The following is a 20,102-nucleotide window of genomic DNA, read 5'->3' on the forward strand; positions in this document are numbered from 1 at the left end:
ACAAATAGCATCAACGTTCCTATTTCCAAAGCAGACAAAYTACATCAGATGGGTAAACCCATCCCTTCCTAATGAAAAAGATTATATGCCCAGGGTAACTAAGCAGCAAATCTACCTCGCTGAGGTCTGCTGATCCTCTTTTCAGCTCTCCAGCCATCACCAACACTGACTTAAGGGCCCGCAGTCCAAAATCATAGTGATGTTGTTTAGAAAGCTGCTCCCTTGCCAGCTTGTACAGCACTGTCATCTTTTTGGCAAGGACCTGTTTGAGATTTRATTTAAATGATCACGAATGTGGACATTGCTACTGGCCATGCAAGCACGGGTGGTACACGGGTATGGGTAACAATAAAGTTTTCTTACCTTTGCTGTAAGGAAGCCTTCAGAAAACAGCATTATTTCACAGATCTGCTGAAGATCTGGTACAATAACAACCACAGGCCTGAACAGAGCTTTTACAGACTCAGGGAGCTCGGTCCGACCAGCATAACCAGGATTCATTGTAATAAAAATGCCAATACGGCTATCAAGGGTAATCTCTTGCCCTTCAAACTGAAGGCATAAAAAAACATTAGAACAATGTGAATTAGAAATTAAAAATATAATACTATTTGCTCAAAGAGAAAACCACTAATACTGGGGCACCAGCTTAGGACAAAGTGCTAAAATATTTCACTTTAGATAGCCATCCTGATACAAACAGTGGGATAAATGTACCTTCTTTAAGGTATTTCACAAGCCTCAGATTTTCTGTCTGAGGTTTTTGAATTCCAATAAGCATCAGTAAATAAAGTCTCACAATATATATCAAGTTAAATTACTCCCATCCCTCATTACTACTAGACTATTAGCCCATTTACTTGCTATTATCCTGTTAAGATCCCTTTTATCTCTTCACAAAGGAAGGACCTAGCAAAGGATTAAGCAATCAGCAAGGAATTAACATCTTTCARAACAAAAGTACATACTCAGGAGTTTGAAATGTTCAGCACAAATGAATTACAGAGGCAGCRGCTCTTTGATCTAATGATGGGGTCTAACTCTGATTCTTGGTCTGAAAACCAAGATCAGCCCTCACAATTACTCATCATTTTTAATGTTTACCTGAAATTTTGTCCACTTATTCATTAAAGCATTTCGAATTGTCTGAATCTGGGAAGAAATGACTGAAAGCACAGAAGCATCGATGCGATTGAATTCATCAAAGCAACCCCATGCCCCACACTGGGCAAGACCTGAGAAAATTTTACCAATTGCCTAAAAGGAACAACAAGAAAAACTTCTCAGCAMTGAATATATAAAGCATTCAGTGACACAAAACCTTGGAATATGCTAAACACTTAGTGCTGGATAAGCCTCTGGATAAACCTCTGGATATTTATATATGTAGAAGTTAGCAATCCATGATAAGGTCTTGCAATAATTATTTGCCAAGTGCAGATTGTCTATCGTAAGCTTAAACATATACCATACAGTCATTGCTCCCCTGCTTGAAAGGGCCTGGAATTCCTTCAGGAAYTTATTCAGAATTGGCATTTTTTACTACATTTAATTATCAAACAGCTTGCTATCTCTAAGGGAGATACTTATGCAGAAATTCAGAGTATGTCCTTATCCTGGGCACTGCTAAAGAGCAGAAATTGGCATTTTATCAGAGAACACAGAACTTTAWCTCTTACTTTGAAGTCCATGCCTTCTCCACAGTTTGTCACTACGCACAGCAAGCCCAGTGCTTTGGCCAGATCCTTGGTTGTTTCTGTCTTYCCTGTACCTGCTGGCCCTGCTGGTGCTCCTCCCAAATACATTGATAGAGCCTTTGGAGACAGACCAAAAAGCAAAGCAAAGACTGGATTAGACTTATATTAGGTTGGTAACAAAACCACAGAAGTACAAAAAAGATTAAACTTTATCTGTGGAGGCATTCAGTGTTGTCTTTGAGGCAATGAGGTTAGCAAAATATCACAACTGATTTCAAAAACCTTAGCGTGCACGTTGGGACAGAGCAGGAAGAGGCAATAAAACAAGGATGTGACTGTGTAGGAGTAAAACAAGGGCTTGTTGCACGTGTACCTGTGTGAGTGTGAGGTAGATGCGATCGGTCAGCGGGGTGATGACCAGCCGGCCGTTGAGCCCCATGTACTCGTAGCCGTAGGCGAAGGTGCCGGTGCACTGYCGCACCATCAGCTCGTCCGGCTCGCGCTCCCAGTAGAATCTCAGCTGGCTCTCCCACTCGAACTCCTGAGCCTGCAGAATGCTGCACAACACAGCTCTCGTGAGCCAAAAGGGTGGCAATACAGCTTACACATTTGCTCAGAAGATGGAGTTGGTGTTTACCTGTCTCTTACAAATATATCGATGATGTCTCTGGCATGCACATCGATGATGAGAACAGTGTTGTATTTTTTCCTGTCGTTTTTGCTCAAGGGCAGTGTAATGCGGGTAACCAGGTCATCGATCTGCTTGTGCATTTTTTTAGCATAAAGTTTCATTGCCTGCTTTTCTCCCATTTTCACTTTCCGAAAGACATCCTCTACCTCCCAGGTCCACCACACTTGATTAGCAGCAAGCACCATCATACCTTGGAAGAGCAACATCCAATCGACTCTTTGGAAAACACATGTAGTGAGGGAGACTGGGTTACTGTTTATTTTAAGTAACTCATCAGGAAAGAAAAAAAAATAAAGCAACAACAAAGAAGTTCCTCCTGTTTCTGCAACAGCTACAATACAAGCCAAATTTTCAGAGATACACAGAACTCTATCAAAGTATGCTGTGGGATTTCAAAAGCCTAGGAAATATTTTGCTAGAAAAGCTGCCCATTCCATGTATAAAACTGCCAAGTGAAATTCATCATGAGAAAAACATACTGAACATGCAACACTAAAAACAAAACTCAAGACGTAGGAAAATAGATATGAGAGATTACACATTCTTCATGGTTAGATAAAGTAGTAAAGCTGAATGTATTCATGTCCCTCCACAGAGAGAAATACAGGCTAAATTGTGCATCAATTAAAAAAACTACACCATCATTTCTCTGTATCACTACAGGCTCACAATAACATATCAGGTTATTTGTGTTATTCTTGACATGGATTGTTTCACCTGCTTCTGTCTTCACAGTATCGAAAAATGGCTTCCTTGGTGAGGCGTCTGTTGGTTCGTCTCATTTCCTCCAGCACTGTAGTCATCCAATTCTCCACTCTGCCCACAGCAGGGACAGCCTGCCGGAACTCCATCACCTCTCCCTCAGCTGAGATCATGGCTGTGGCAATCTTCTCATCATTGTCACCATCCTGGAACCTCAGCGAGGCTACATTATCAAACATCTGAAATGCACCAACAAAGAAATCCACCAGCATTTTAGAAACAAAGCCTCCACGATATAAGTGTATACAGGCCCCAGATCTCCTCCAGAGAAATTAATCTGATTCMTAAGTAATCAAATACAAATGCTGATATGTAACCCAGCAGCCCAACTGCAGAATATCAAGCAGATCATCAGGCCCAAATGACACAGATTTCTTTTTCCAGAAAATAAAATCTAGGAGGAGTTGCAATCTATGAAGAAAGCTCTTTATTGAGAGGTCATTCTGGTGTATCTTGAATGTTCCTCTACCATAATTGCTACTAACCAGCCAGGAAAGACTGTGCATCAGATTTGATCTGGTTTTTCAGAAGCTTCTTCAAGGTGCTGCCAGGATGCTCTTTGTATGYAAAAAACACTCATGCACCCTTATGAGCATGCACAGTAGAGTCTGTTAAACTTTTTTAAGCACCTAAAAGCACAAGGTGCTGTGGAAAGCCAGACATTGTACCTTTATCATGTGTTCCTGGACACAGTGTGCAGTGCCACTGCCAAGGATACTGAGCAACTCGTCATCAGATATAAAGAAAAATCTCGGGAAAGCATTTCTCTTGGAGTCCAAATAATCATTCAAGCTTTTCTGGCATTTCTCCAGCACATCGTTTATATGGCGGAAGTCTGACATACGATTTGGGGCTTCACAGCAATGTTTTATTATTGGATCTTTTACAGTTTCATCCATTATCTGTRCGGGAGAAAAGGAAGTTTAGAAAATGTGGAACAGCAATAGGTTACATTAAATTATATTTAATTAATAACAAAGTATGCAAACAGCACAAGCAGTACAGAGCCTTACAGAAGTGAATCAAAGGTTTTTAAATGGTTTTAAAGTGGTTTTGTGCAGTGCTGTGTGATAACATGAAGGGAGTATGTTTACGGAGATACAGCTGTAAAAGCAAGTGTAAGCCAGACAAGCCCGCATCCCCAGTCAAGCCAGCTTAAGCATATACCTGACTTTGCTCCTGTACACAATGGAACTTCAAGGAGTGATCAAACATTGTATTTCAAAATCACAGTACACTCTCAATTTTGCAGATGGSAAAGAGAAAAGCAAGCCATAAATTCATACCAGGAATATATGTTCAGTATGGGAACAGTGGCAAGAGCCAGGAAAGCCTTTTGAGCATCTGCATAGGTCCTCAATCAATAGAAACACATCTAAGCTTCTTATTATCAAGGTAAAGGTTAGAAGATGAAAACATTGAAAGGAAAATGAGATTCTGCCTACCCCATGCTGCCAGCCAGGGATTTCACCCCTGCCCACACCTTAGCTAAATCAGGAGAAGTCTTCTGGTTATGACGATGTGAAGTAAAACACAAAATTCCCGGGTTTCTCAATGTCATATTCAATGAATTATAGAACATCATTCTCAGTGTAACACAGGTCACAGAAGACTATAAGTAACTATGGAACTGGAAGCAAAATGCACTAAATAAATTATGCTGATCACAAGTCAGTTACTTGCCTCTCTAAACATTTTGTCTACACGGTCAAATATTTTGACTTCCTCCGGAAGCTGTGATCTGATATCTCCACCAACAAARATGCTCTCCAAGTACATCCATTTTCTCTGAACTGTTATCCAGATCTAAGAATCAAATGGTACCATCAGAASAAATAGAAGTACAATGGAAAATTTGGATTATAAATAATAAACATCAATTATTTAGTTCAGCACTTTCCTCCTACCTCAGTTACTTCACCGATCAATGACAGACTTTTTTCCCATTTTTGAGCGGTTGGAAGGAAAGGACCCACAAATCGACTGCCCAAAATAGTCTGAAGATTGACACTGTTGTCATCAAGAATCTCTACAATTTCCTCTACAGATCCCAGAATAAAGCCTCGTGTCTCAGTGCCTTTGGTGTACACTTGTATAGGATACTTCATATTTCCCCATGTTTCTATTATTTCCTTTATTCCCTGCATGTAAGCATAAAAAGACGCATCTTTCAGTCTTCAAAAACTGGAGCAGTACAATCTTAGCAAAAAATTAAACAACAAGTTCAGCAAAATTTTTKAACAGATTTTCTGACTCTGGTTTATAAAGAAGGATCTATTTCAAAGCATGATAGCAAGAGAATGGATCTTTCTTCAGATCCATTTTCATAGGACAGATTTTCTTATTGTAATCACAAAAATCCAATATGCTGCTGCCAAAGCCAATTCTGCAAGGATTCTGTGCCAGTARGAGCTCATTAACAGAGCTTTAGATCTTAGTTGCCATCAGTTACATCATGGCAGCTCCCTGAAGATGGCCRAACTTGAGGCCATGCCAATTTAAAAATCCCAAATAAAACTCTGATTGTTGTTGTCCTTATATTTTTAGYACCATTATGATTCTATAATTTAATACATTACCTTCTCAATGCTAAGTTCTTTAACAGCAGTTGCAACTATTTCACTGATAACTTTGATGTGTCTGTGAAGTTCCATAGCAAACATATTTTCCAAAGTGAATGTTTCTGTTTCCATTTCAAACCATATTCCCGTTTTCTCCATAAGCTCCTTCCAATGCCTGTTTTAAATTGACACACGAATTTACCACCATGATACACTAAAAATCAAAAACAACTATAACTTAACATATAATGGTGAAATCATGCTTAGCACTCTACTATTTAAATAAGAACTACTTGTTTAAAAACATAAAGTATCCCAGTCATTGCAGTCACCTTGCATGCTATTACACAAGTTCATTAGGCAGAAATAAAATTCCAAGCTMCAGGACATGGCATGACCCCAGTAATGAAAATGAAAAGCTCCAACAAAACACATCAAATACTTCTATTTTTGTGGATGTAAATAAATCAAAACAAACCTGTCTCTTAAAGCTTCATTTTTCAAATCAAGCAACAAAGGAACAGAGTCTCGAAATGCCCTCATTTTCTTTTCCAGTTGAACAGCTATTGGCATAGTGCGAATTGGCCTAGGCAGCTTCCGAAGGGTTTTCAGAAACCCTTCAATTCCATCCTGAAGAAGCTGGACATTGAGGTTTATCCASAGTGTCTGAGACCATTCCTCTTTAGCTGCCTGGAAACAAGGACATTAGGAAGAAAAAAAATCATACTGCTCTTAGTTTTTACAAAAAAAAATCTTTTCACTGCATAAGGGTGTAGAGCCCACAGTGAGGATGCAGATGTAACTGTATGAACATTTTACAAACATAGGGAGAGACAAACTCATGTCCAAGACAGATTCATAGCAAAACACAATCATTTGTGTAAGAAATAGGAAAAAGGAATACGCAGAGCAGGAGCATACTTTACAGTTTTGGAAAAATGCAACTTCTTAAATAATAGTCAAAGCCTGAAATACCCATTGTCACCTGCACACATCCTGTATCTAAAAGTAGTTTCACTGAACTGTTCAGGAACCATGTGAAGTAAAATGCCAWCCAACAGTTATTACAGGCTGGGAGAAGTCTGTTACTATCTGATGAGAGGATGTTTTTGTCCACCATGGAGACATTGATAGTGCTGTCCTAATATAATTAAAATCATTTCATGGTGATAGCCAATAGCATAGCTTATTTCATACATAGTCTTTGAACAGAGTTGACAGTAATCAGGGGGCAATACAGCCTCTTCTTGTTTCCCCCACCTTTCCTGTGTGTCCATGCATGAACACACATGTGTCCCTGTAGACTCAGTGACACTCACTTTTTGTTGTGCATAAATATCATAGATCAGCTTCAGAGCTTTGGCATCTTTCTGTGCTTTTATTAATTCTGGGAACGTTGTTACTGGCAAGTCTAAAAGTTTCTCAGCACTGGCCAGTTCCCGTTGCCTCTCTTCCAGTCTCTCCAATTCTTTTTCAAGTATTGCCATGAGTTCTAGTCCTGGGAAAGGAGAAGAATTTTTATAGACGAATAATCCCAGGGTTCACAGGAAATAAAAATGACAGAATTTTCATATAGTCTGTAGATGTTCTAGTACTAAAAATGTTCATATTCCAGGCTGATGAGTTTGTATGTCAACAAGGAAAGCACAATTTTCTTGTTTTACGTAAAATTTGAATTGTCTGAAGGCTAATATTTTCAAAACATCACTTCACACACATTAATCCATTTACCTTTATCAAGATCATCTCCAACAGAACCAGGCCCCTCAGCCAAGAGTTTCTGGAAAAAATCTTCTGTCTCTTTGCTGTAGGCCTCAATTTGTTGCTGTGTCGTCTAAAGAGAACAACATTCAAATAGTTTTCCTTTCCATTGCTAATAGTTTTYAATACTAATTACAAATATTACCTTTGTGAATGATTCTTTTACACCTCCTCTACAATCTAGGTTACGACTGATTTCTGTTGCTTCCATAAGGAGAGTCTCCCACACTACATTAAGACTGTCAGACTTCTCCCGCTCTTCTTCAGATACCTAAAACAAAACAAGTAGCACCTCTCACAAGACATAAGTAGACAYATACTTTCACAAGAAAGTGAGGAATATGGCTCACATTATAAATTTGCAAAACACAAAACCAATACTGAAGCAACCTCAACCAGATTTAACACATGCCATATGTTCATTTCAAGGTGGACATATTGATTTGAGAAGGGAGTCTGGACTAGACAGTCTCCAGACATCCCTTCAAACCTCAACAATACTGTAATTCTGTAACATRTTACATTTCCTCAGTCACATGTGAAGAATTTGTGCTCTTAGCTCAGATCTGAAAGGTTGAATGAGACAAGCACTTACTGGAATATTGTACATTGCAAGAGTTCTGTATCGCTCCCCAATGTCCAAATATCTCAGTTCCACCTCAAAGGAAATTCTTTTGATCATCCCAAATGCACCAAGGATAACTCTGAGATCRTCCAGGCTCTCTGGAGGTCTATGCACACTGTCTGATAATCTCTGTAAAAAGTAAAGATCATTTCCAGAATCAACACTGACAAAGCAATTAGGCAGAATGATAATAATGAGTTAAACACAAAACACAGGCAAATAACATGCCAGATTCACTTTCAATCTATGTGATAAAGATAACAAAAAAAACCAAACTGAAAACACCTACCTGAATCTCATCTTGAAGGTTGAAGAGCTCCTCTCTTGCTAACTGATTAAGCAACTTCCCAAGTGACATCACCCAGCTTTTAGCATTCTCCTGCACTGTGAAGGCTAAAGGAGCCAGATGAAGCCTGATAAATTGTTCATCTTTAATCAAGGGCTGTTGAGTMACTTCCTGAGCTACCTTCATATAGAACTGCAAGCGATCATCAAAGATAACRCAGGCAGGCTTTTCTGCAGCTAAATGGTCCAAGACTGCAGCCTTGTCTGGTTTCCACGCCAGGTCATACCTATTCCATTGGTTCAAAAACTTGCTGAGAGAATCCAGGAGTTTGTGCACATTCTGAGTGATGAGAACAGCCTTTTCAATTATAAGAGGGCTCTGGGAGACATCACTGTAAAAGCTGAAAGTAACAACTTCATCTTCCTTGTCGTGCTGAGGAGGGCATTCAATACATGTACCGCGCATCCATCGTATGAAATGCTAGAGTTTTAAACACAGGTTGGAGAACAGTTACCTTGTTGAGTCTTTTTAYTTAAATCATTCATAAAATCATTTAGGTTGATGGATTCCTTTCCCTTAATCATCAGTTTGTAAAATTAGGACAGTCTGTAAAATTAGAACAATGTACTAGATATTTTGATTTCAAGATAAAGCAGTATGAATCTTCCCTTGGGCATTTACACTTACCCAAACATAAAACAAGATTAATTAATTATAATCACAAGCAAACTCTGGCAACAAAAAAATCTTTATCAAAAATCACCTTAGTGACGTCAACACAGTCTTGGATAGATTGCACAATCATTTTTTCAAACTCACTGGCATTAGGTTGCAGGGTTATCTCAGGAGCAGATAAAACCACTTCCATTTGTAACAGTGGCTCATTTGCAAGAACAGCTGCATTAAAAGTCTGTAAATTCCTGAGAAAGGAAAAAAATAGTGTCAAAGATAGAAATAATCAGGCGCTCCCCTGGGGAAATATCCAAGAGAGGCTGCAATTATCAGGTGTGGGTTTAGATCTGCAACCTGAGTTACCACTGATTCTAGCTGGAAACACTGATATATCTGGGAGCAAAAATGTCCTGCTCAACTAGTAAAATGCAAAAGCTTGACTTGCTAAAAGATGTTGGAAGAAATGAATGGGAATATTTTGGTACAAAAGGATCCTGAGATTACGGTCAACTCTACTGCAAGAGCCCAGACAAGAAAGCACAACCAAGTCAGCTGAGCATGGATCAGATTATAAAATATGGATCATGGGAAGAAGAGTGGATGGGAACCTTAGATAGATATTACAATAGAGCTGCAATGCTGTTTTGCAATAATACCTTGCTTGTAACAGATGCCTTCATATCTTGCTACAGGATTGGCCTCAGCCACTGTAGAACAAGTAAAACTTTTTTTCTTGGACATGTGTCCCCTGCACCATAGGGAAGCACCCAGACACCAAGGTCTCAAAATTGTGTTCTTTAGGAAAGCAAAACCTTGATTTTAGAGATAAAACAGGGAAGTGCAACTACACATGTTGCAGAAAACGTGTCTTATTTCTCTATTCTGCCAACAACACGCCAATATCCATTTTCTCAGAATTTAGGTTTCCTCTTGTTAAGTTCTCCATTCTTCACAGGAAAAAAATCAGCAGAAATGCAAATTTGCCACAAACTATAAGTCACTGATRGGTTCAAACAGAATGTCAGTATACATACCCATCAACAGATCCAGAAAAGCCTGAAGGTGAGTGGAAACCCATTAAARCAAATAACTGACTTACTTCACAATTAACTGTGTCAACATCTGATAAATCCTATTTTCCCAGTATGCATAATAGGAAGCTAATTTTGGAGATTTGCCAGTGTTTGTACTGGCAACTCGTCTTTCCACTTCTATTAACAATTGTGGAATTGAAGAATACTTTCTAACCATGTGTTCCACATCTTTTGCTTGTTCACATTTMACATAGTCAAAAAACTCTTTTGCTCCTGCAACAGAAACCAAAAAATAGCATTATTAACCGCAAAAGATGTAACAGTTTTATGCACTGMAATRATTACCTGGACCTTTTTTGTGAACATTAAATTGATCTTACATACTGATAAAAATATCTTCACTTATTCATGCTTAATATATTAATATTTCAGCGCTCTGAAATATGGATTTTATGTGGATTCAATTATTTAATAGCAACTTTTTTACAACTACAAAATGTTGAAAGAAATTTGATCCATCACACACTCAAGTGACAGAGAGATCTGGCAGACAAGCAGCTTGCTGCCATTTCCATCTGAGGAAACCAGTTCCATTCTCTGTTACACCCTGAATTATTACTATAACCAGTTTTGGTAACAATTAAAAGGGTTCATCTTAGCAAYTCAAACCACAAACTAGCAGATAGAGAAAAATAAAACACCACAGAGCTTGGAAATGAAAATATAAAGACTTACCAGGAAGTGTGTCACCATTTTCTGAATGTGGAAACTTAAAGAGATTTGTTGATTCTATGGAACGAATTTTGCTGCATATGTCTTCAGAAATATGATGAATCTGATGGACAAGTAACTCAAACTTCCCAATGGCTTGTGTAAATTGGACAATAAATTCACCAATACCTTGAAATAAATCACACCCATTTGGTCTTTTTCTCTTTTAACAAGTATTTCACCAATGCAYCAAAATTCCCACAACCAGACATGTTTTATCTCTAAGAATGAACCAAGGCTCTACACAATCATAGATCAGATGTTTTTTTCAGCTAATCCTTCATCTAGCTCTCTTTCAGCTCTTAGCTAAAGTTTCTAACCATCTCCAGTGTTTTAAATATAATAAAAACACAAGAAATACTTTCCTGGATCAGAGTTTGTCTAACCTGCTACTCTGACCCTGTGGCAATAGGGTGTATCATGTGTTCYGTAATAATAAAAAAAGATTGCAGAATTGAGGAAATTTTTTAAACTAAAAATAAATGTCTAAGGCCATTTTAAATTAATATCTCCATTACCTACGGACTTCCATGTGAGTCTTTTGTGTCCCGCTTTCAATATTAWCCGGAGTTCTTGGATATAGTCTTTAAGAAGTTTGGTTTCTGCTTCRTTCACCATCTCCATTAATTTGTGATAGTGATCCAGCATGGCTTTCAGTTTACTTGTGTAYCTAAGGAATGTAAGAAACACAAAACAACAAAAATTATGATTTTCTTGAAAAATAGCTTCAAACATAACAATCCTACAGCATAAAGGACAAAGAAYATGCCAGAGAAAAGCTTATCAGCGCAATATGGAAAACAATAATGTTACCCTTTAAGAAAAAAGTCACTAAGGCCTCTCATCTTTCCAAAATTTGATGACTCAGGGCCCATTCTGGTTTGGAGTAAAATCACTTGAAGTGCTGCCATAAGTCTGTGTGTGAGCAGATATTCTGTTACAGCCTTACCTAAGGTATTTGTCTTCCTGTAATGCCACATATCTTGCCATTTCTGGGATTGGAAGCCCTAGTTGTTCCATGTACTTTGTTTCTGTGATAATCTCTTGCATTTCAGGAGAAAAATTCAGGGCGAAGCTGACACTTTTCTTGGTGGTGACAGGCTCTGTAATAGAGATCTACAACACAAGAAAGAGCAGCACAAATGAGAGGAGAACCGAACTGTTACAAGGTAAAGGTGAACTTTTGGAGACTTTTGATAAGGCAGCAGGTAAAAGTTGGAATGACTGACATACAGAGATTTTGGAAATGCCTTTAAAATTTCATATCAGCATTCTAGGATCAGAAATTACACAGAACTACCTCTTCAGTTGCTGATTACAAGAAATAAAATCACCTCTGTTTACACACTGTTACAACCAGTTACAACAGAAATCCCAGTGGAAATTCAGAGTCAGACAAGTTTGATAGGAACAGGATTCTGCAAGATCTCCGYTGGGAATCTGCCTCTATGTAACTTCAGTCCCCAGTATTGTAGCAGTGTCCCAAAAATGTTGTACCAAAACCTAAAAATTAACAGGAACTACAGTGCAAAAGAACACACAGATAAACAACAGGAACTCTTACAAAGGACCACAAACAATTCCGAACTCAGAATTTTTTTACTACTACTCTCAGAAATTTCTTGCTGACTATCAGGTAGGTTTCAGCTCTTCTCTACAGAGAAACCTGGTACACTCCTACATCTCACCTGCTCAGAACCCTCTGGATTAACATWTGTTGCAGCCCCATCAGTGACAACAGTCAGTAGAGTATGCTTCAGTAACGATGGAAGCACATGTTCTGTCCTCTCTCTCCACTGATAGTATTTTTGATCTTCATACTCTTTCAACTTCTTGGACATTTTAAGATACATTTGTTTCACCTAGAAAAGAAAACTCTGTAKAACGCATTTTTAAGACCATGAGAAATGTTCAACTAACCTGGCCTAATACAGTGTCTCAATATGGTTTCTGTTTCTTATTAGAGGACAAGTARCATCTTGTAATTAATGCAGGCACTGGAGGATTTGGGCTCTTGAATTATGTAATTGATTCCATCTCCCTGGGAAACAGTGGGAAGGGTCCAATCCAGTTTTCACATCTAACATGGCTCACTTTGTGCAAAGACTTGGGACTTCCCCTCACACAGAGCACTTTCACATCTTTAGAAGTGTATAACAAAAGTATTTCTTCCTTCATCAAGCACCAAAAGACCCAACATACTTCCTTTCCACGTTCAGTAGCAAGCAACTCCTCTACTTCTTGAAATCGAATAATGGTGTGTTTGATCCGATAGAGAAGGGATCGGGACCAGGATATTGCCCCAGCCACTGGAGGATGGTTCTTGCACAGAGGCGGATCCTCGAGGTTCTGAACAAAGATTTGCTTAATGGTTTCCAGCTAGAAGAGAATAAAATATGGCAAAGAATCATTTTTCCACTGCTTGTCCATGATCACCGTCTGATACACAGCACAATCTCTGAACCTAATTCCAGCAGCAGGATAAAAATAACCCTTTTGTCCTCCTTTTTTRTCTTGTGGAGTTGCCATAATGGCAGCATTTTCTGTAAGGTTACATTTTGCTGTGAAGCTCAATGTTCTTTGGAATATCAAGAAAGAAAACTGACATGAAAAGCTCTCCAACATACAGGCTTCTACATTCAAGCCTTCCAAAACTGATTTATGACACTTTTTGGTCACCTTTTCATGACCTTTAGATGCCGTAGCATATAAAAGATGCATTTTCTCAGGAAGGTCTCCTGTTGAGTTGCTATTTACAAGGTGCAGGAATAGCCACAAGCCTTGCTGCATTCAGAGCACATGAAAATACCTTCCCGGTCCCTCACAGTGTCTCACACATACAGACGTGCACAATCATTTCAGAAAATTAACCAGATTATTTCTGCAATCAGCTCCAAAAAAAAAGAGAGCAATTATCATGTTTATATATAAAAGTTTTCAGTCTTTTACATAGTAAATGACACCACACAGGTATTTAGACATATATAGAGATTTATGATTTTCATTAGGTAAAATACTTCATGTAATAGGTAAGAAATCCCTAAATTAAATACCTCTTTTTGATATTGCCCCAAAACATCACTGAACTTCTTCATSAGCTTCTTACTAATATTTTCACGAATCTGGATGTGTTTGTACTTTAACAGCATGTCAAAAGCAGTTTCTGCTGATCGAAGGGTAGTAAAAGATTCATCAATGAATCTTTTTATCTTTTCTTCAATATCCTAAACAAASGAAGAAAGCAAAGAAACCCTGTGACTTCTAAATTAAACCAAGAAAAGGGGGCAAAATTAGAATACTTTTTAATTATTGCAGTCAAGCTTATTTTTACTATTTTTTGGGAATCACAGCATATGGTACTTACTGAAACATCTTCTCTAAATTCTTCCATAACTAATGCCCAGTCATGTGCACTTTCAATGCTAAAAGGGTCAAATGCCAGGTCTTCCATAGGACCAATTATTATATTTACTTCTCTCCGAAGTTCATCAATACCTTTTGGATTTTCTGAAACAGTTGTCAGTTCAGGAATAAATGTATTGTAAAGCTCTTCAGTGACCTATTGATTCAGAAGAACACACCATAAAGCTTTCTTTTTAATATTTACTCTGCCAATTAACACATTATTGTTGTTAAWTTTTTCCTTTAAAAAATATCAAGCACTGAGAGAATGATCAGTTTGTGCTGTGATTTAAATTTCAAATATTTGAACACAAGACACTGAAAAAAACCAGTAACAATCTACAGCCCCAGCACTTCAGTTAACAGATAATATTCAGTTACTAGTCCTTTTTACTCCACTTTTAACTCAGTTTTTACACAYACTATTTAGTGATGGACCATATTGCTAATTATCCTGACTTAAATTAGGCTAAGCACAGCATCTCTCCATTCATATGTTATTCTGCAATTAATACACACATTCRCAGATGGCATTTTCTATTATAGTATACTTAAATGGTATTTTATCTAACTCSTCTCATTAAGCTGGCAACTCATGAAAATCACAGATCTGTGAGACAGCTGCTGCAAGTCTCTATGTTCAKACCATGTACACAGTAGCACCTTTCCCCAAGGTGTACCTGCAGAAGAGTTACCCAATCTCCAGAATTAAATGCAGTTTTGTTGGAATCAAAGGCACAGCTCAGGTCTTAAACACAAAACTAAACATCTAAAAGTCAACATCTACAACACAAAATAACCGCCTCTATAGAAGAAGACAGTGATTACACAATCTCTTTATTTACTGTCTCTATTATTACCTGAAAAATATCATACATATCTTGACAGATTGAAGCCATATAATCTGTTTTTTCAAATAAACGTTTCACATCAAATTTCCAGTATCGCTCACTTCCTGATTGTTCAACTTGGATACAAGTAGTGAAATAACATTTCTTCCATTGTTCAAGRGTGTTTTTGGCTTCTGTTAATTTCTTTTTTGCAACAGGTATATCTTGTCTATTAATCAAATCAACACAATTAAGATACTATAAATAGAAATACTATAGATAAAAAAATCATATCTTAACTGGAATAATATACCCTGGTTTGGCAACTTCTAATTATACAAGATTTAGGTAAAACTTATAACATATTTACAATGTGAGTTTGAGAGGAGATATTATTTCAGGACTGATCTTGATTATATTTATGCCASTTTTCTACCCCTATATTTCTATTTTTTTTATTGTTTCATTTATTCCTTCAGTACAAAAGAGGACAAATACCTATTTCTTATGGGCTGATTTGGTAATTTATGACAATTACTAAATAAATTGACTTTTAATTGAGTCTAAGTTTCTAATACAACTTCTGATGGTTGAAAAATGCTGACACCTCTTTGGTGGAAGTATTAYCTACTGTGCTTCATGTAAGACAAGCAAAGCTCTTAATAAATGCAGCCCAGTGAAACAAGAAGCCAGCACTTACCTGAACAGGGTGCTCAGATCCACAACTTTGCGCACTCTCATGGAAATCTCCCATGCAATCCGTTCCATGAAGGGCACCATGCGCTCATCCTTGTTGTAGTGCCGTGACATGATCCACACCATTCTCAGGGCATTCAGCAGGGAAGGGATTACATTTGAGATAACCTCAGTCCCAGTGCCAGTTGATAAATTCTATGAAATGCATATTGTGGATGTCACGAAAACACACAGATTTATATTCAATAAACTTATTCTGAACCTGAATTTCAGAAAGTCTGTGGCATTATTAAATAAATAAACTGGTCAAGGAGACATCCTGGTGCCTAAATAACACGTGTAGTTAAGGATGTGCAAATCTGCATCTTCTGCTCCAAATGATTTTAGGTCCTGTCTCAATATTCTTGTACTTATAAAGACTGTCCCTGGAYTGGTTTTGGCTCAACTCTTTATTTAGATGTTTGGATGATCTTCAGTAYAATTTAAACTTGGATATACCAGCTGTAATTTGTGGTAGAAATTACCTAAAAAATGGAGTAGATAAATCTTTGTTTTCCCCAGCTCAGCTATGCCATCAAATTCTCTCAAGGTGGACTATAAACCAAGTGTTCACAACTCTGGGCTTTCAAACATCAGAACTACTGAAACTCAGACAATATAAGCAACTCTTTCTTAAAATTAAATAWAATTTGTTCATCTAGAGTATATCTTTATTGCTGATAAAAAGTGAAAAAATAAACAAAAGGTCATTACAYCAACAGAGAAACAAAGCTCAGGTAACTCAGTTCAAACTTCACCAAGCTTTCCCAAGGATAGGTACCTTCAAATGGCGTTCAAGAGTTGAAAGAAACTTAGCATTATCTTGAGCTTCCAGGTGATGTTTTTTGAGGTCACTTAAGACTCTCTGTAAATCTCCAGTACACTTAGATTTAGCTTCCTGTAATATTTCCAAGGCTTTTTGCACCTCTGGATGCTTTATCTGTACAGCAAGAGCACTTAAAGGAGCATTTTTTTCTTGCCARAGGTCAATCTCTGCAAGCGGACCTTTATCCTACAAGTAATGCAGAATCAAATGAAAAAATCTAAATTATCATTATGCAAGAATGAAAATTTATAACCAGGATTAATTTGTTCCTTCTTTTGAATATACTTTATGCTGAGAGAAACCTTCTATGATTCAACCATTAAAAAAAAGCCAAACAGAAGGAGATCCTTGAAATAAAGTGTTTTATACTCACTGAACGGAACTGCTCATGAGGAGCATACCCCTGACCTTATGGCTTACACACACATAACTTTACAGGCATAAATAGTATTAGTCATATATATGTTTGGAGAATCAGAATCTGAAAACAAGAACTTTTTCTTTTGTTTAAAATCACTTCATTGCAAAAAAAAACCCAAAAATATAGTTGCCTATCTCTCAAAAAAATTACTCACTGCAGCTTTTAGTATTTCATAGCACTYTAGAGGAGTGCAGATAACAAAAGTCCCTTAGTTTTCCAGTTACCCTGTGCTGGTAGGATCTGCAGTGAATTACTTCACAATTTATTTATATTCTACYTCCCAGAGCCACACAGTTCCATACTACTTTTGTTCTACTTTTCAAGAGTTAGAAAATTATTTTCCAACAACCAAACAYGAAGAGGAATGAAAAATTAACAGASTTYTTKGGGGGAAATGAAACAAAGTATCCAGGAATTAAAGCATCTTGGTATTCCAAAGATATTACCTTGGGAACCTTTTTCAGCTGTTCCCCCAGAACTCTGGATATTAATGTCTGCCAGGTCATTGCACAGCTTTCCAGAGACCGAACCACTTCTGGAACTGTGGCAAGAACAGACACTTCTCCATCTAGATTTATAGCTGGCATCTCCAGTTTAAGATATCCTGTTGGAAGAAAATGCACATAGAATGAACTATTGCAGGCCACCACACTCTCCTTCATGGCATGGCAGCAGTCCTGGGCAGGGAAGGGACAATAAACATTATGTAAAAGTCTGGTTTGACCTATACTTTCTATACCCTGCTATGGTCTGAGCRCCCTGAAATGATGAGACATGTCTAGCCCTCTCCTACTCTTACTCCAAATTGTTTGGAAGACATATCACTGATTTCATCTATTTCTCCACAATGTCTGCTATGCTTCAGGACCGGAAAAGTACTGCTGGTATTAGCAAAGACAAAATTTAATTAGATCCAGACGTTCCCCAGAAACTGTATCTTTTATTCTACATAAAATCACTCTCAGGTGAACCTCATTCTATTAACCTGTGCTCTACGTCACCACAGTGCTTCACCACATTCACTTCACCTGGTATAAACACCTGAKTTTCATTCCTCGTTGGACTCTGAGAATGTTCCTCAGACTGTGCTTTCTTTTCTTCAGATTCAGTCTCATCTAAATTCATTTCTTCAGAATCTGTGCTTCCAGTATCTGAATCRAAGTAAACTTTCTCAGGCTGCTGTTGATCAGAGGAGAGAGTTGGTGAAAACTACTAGGATTCAAACAGGTGTCATAGATTAGATAGTTATTATTTAAAAACACAGTCAGCTCAGTAGCAAGTTACTTAAGCATTGGCTATTGTTCTCAAATTTAAGCATGTGTCCTTCCATTTCACCTCCTTAACATACACTCTCTCCCTTAAGTTCTGTGGGGGAATAGCTCCAGCATGCCTTTAGGAAAGTCTGTGAGCACAGAAATAAACGTGTCTGGTGTCACACTCTTAAATGATTCTCATAGAGAGAAAAAAATGGGGAAACAAAATAACAAATAAAGATTAACAAAAAAAACCTTCATTTTGGCATATGAAGGTCACTTATTAAATATTAATATTTCTTATGTATAGTCCATGTACTCAGGAGAAATACTATGCAAATCACTCCTGGAAACACTCAAGACTTAATATATAAAAGCTGCCACACATTTACCCGTGAGATGGCTTTCCTTAGCATCAAGAGAGTATCCTCAGTCAGCATACCAGACTTTACCACTTGAGGAAGAATCTCATTAGCTTCAGTCAGGTCATTAGGTACAGCAACTCTTTCTAAACAGTATACAAACRATTAGTATAAATCTAATTGATACAGAAAGTATAAAGCATAAAGTCCTTTTCATAATAAGTTAAAACTCCAATAAAACACTACTAGGTCTGGTGCAAGTTGCATTCGAAATTAGTGCTGGTTTTAGTAGTGCAGATGCTTTTTTAGAAAGTGCAGAAAAATACTTCAGCAYAATCACCTGGTTCTAAGTCTTTACAAACCAAACAGATAGTTAGAAAATGTTCAAAAGAACAGTGGACTTGATTTTCACTCTTATTCGAGACAGATCAAGAAAATCTTGCACAGAACTGCCATTAAATGACCAAGCATCCCTGATCCCTTGTTCTATTCTGAGTGTTTTGTTGCCCAATTAAATAAGTTGGATGTGCACTATCCTGAACCCCAGGCTCTATCATATCTTCTCAATGGGAAATGCTGTTTAATACAAAACTGGAAACACTGAGGCTGCAGTTCTTCAGGGCACATACCTTTGGTGTCTCTCAGAAAATACACAGTAAAGTTTGATACAAATTCTTCAGGAATTTCATTAAAAGCTGCATAGAAGCGCTCATTCCTGACACCTGTACCTGCACAAACGCAAAAGGGGAAGAAAGCATGATATAACACTCTGCAGAGGGATGATAAAAATCTCACCAAGGTACAAACTAAGGGGACAAAATTCTAGAAATGGGTGGGATAGAAGGAATTCAGGAGGACACAGCCCAAGGGATGGAAAGGCAGGAAAAGGGGTAAGGGCAGGGGTCATGGGGCTACAACTCAGAAGATGGGACAAGGACGGGCCTGAGGGAGTTGGGGCCAGGCKGTGCCCAGGGAGAGCTCAGCGGGCGGGTGCAGCGGGACCCTCTCCCACCGCTTCCTCACCGTCCCGGCCGGGCCGCTCGGCCCGCAGCAGCAGCAGCGCCATGCCCGTCTCGGTCACATCCTCTCTTTCCTCGGCGCCAACGTCGAAGAAGCGCAGCACAGGCCGCGCCTCCTCGCCGCGGCTCAGCATCTCGTTGAAAGGCGCCGGGTCGCTCAGACCCAGCAGGGAGAGCGCTCGGTCCCGCTGCCACCGCACCCGCACGTCGTCCATGCTGATGGCAGCAACCAGCCCGACGCCTCCCGGTGGCCACGGCAACTGTGCTGGGAGGAGCGACGGTCGCYGCCCGCCTTCCGCCCGCTTCGGAGGCTCCGCGCCCGCCTCAGGAGGTGCCTCGAGCGGCGGTGTTCCCGTGCAGAGCCCGCCCCGTGCCCCTCACGGGCGCTCCTTTC

General features: G+C 38.6%; 1 protein-coding gene across 1 annotated transcript in view; it reads right to left on the reverse strand.

Annotated features, from left to right (window-relative positions):
- DNAH10 (dynein axonemal heavy chain 10) overlaps positions 1-19,923 on the reverse strand; it is a 48,118-nt gene extending 28,195 nt beyond the window's left edge. Inside the window, 34 exon segments of the mRNA XM_057378852.1 lie at positions 116-262; positions 364-552; positions 1,105-1,257; positions 1,680-1,814; positions 2,071-2,254; positions 2,335-2,604; positions 3,106-3,329; positions 3,819-4,052; positions 4,834-4,956; positions 5,058-5,291; positions 5,730-5,886; positions 6,190-6,401; positions 7,031-7,209; positions 7,443-7,545; positions 7,618-7,743; positions 8,068-8,226; positions 8,387-8,863; positions 9,147-9,303; positions 10,155-10,362; positions 10,825-10,989; positions 11,379-11,530; positions 11,810-11,976; positions 12,549-12,722; positions 13,063-13,239; positions 13,914-14,084; positions 14,225-14,419; positions 15,123-15,321; positions 15,793-15,983; positions 16,609-16,839; positions 17,521-17,678; positions 18,103-18,286; positions 18,720-18,835; positions 19,319-19,417; positions 19,713-19,923. Coding sequence (XP_057234835.1) covers positions 116-262; positions 364-552; positions 1,105-1,257; positions 1,680-1,814; positions 2,071-2,254; positions 2,335-2,604; positions 3,106-3,329; positions 3,819-4,052; positions 4,834-4,956; positions 5,058-5,291; positions 5,730-5,886; positions 6,190-6,401; positions 7,031-7,209; positions 7,443-7,545; positions 7,618-7,743; positions 8,068-8,226; positions 8,387-8,863; positions 9,147-9,303; positions 10,155-10,362; positions 10,825-10,989; positions 11,379-11,530; positions 11,810-11,976; positions 12,549-12,722; positions 13,063-13,239; positions 13,914-14,084; positions 14,225-14,419; positions 15,123-15,321; positions 15,793-15,983; positions 16,609-16,839; positions 17,521-17,678; positions 18,103-18,286; positions 18,720-18,835; positions 19,319-19,417; positions 19,713-19,923 — 6,261 coding nt within the window.
- Positions 19,924-20,102: the final 179 nt, after the last annotated feature.

The sequence above is a fragment of the Malurus melanocephalus genome, unplaced genomic scaffold (genome assembly GCF_030028575.1).
Source record: "Malurus melanocephalus ecotype Western Australia unplaced genomic scaffold, MMel_1.1 scaffold_377, whole genome shotgun sequence".
NCBI classification, from domain to species: Eukaryota; Metazoa; Chordata; class Aves; order Passeriformes; family Maluridae; genus Malurus; species Malurus melanocephalus.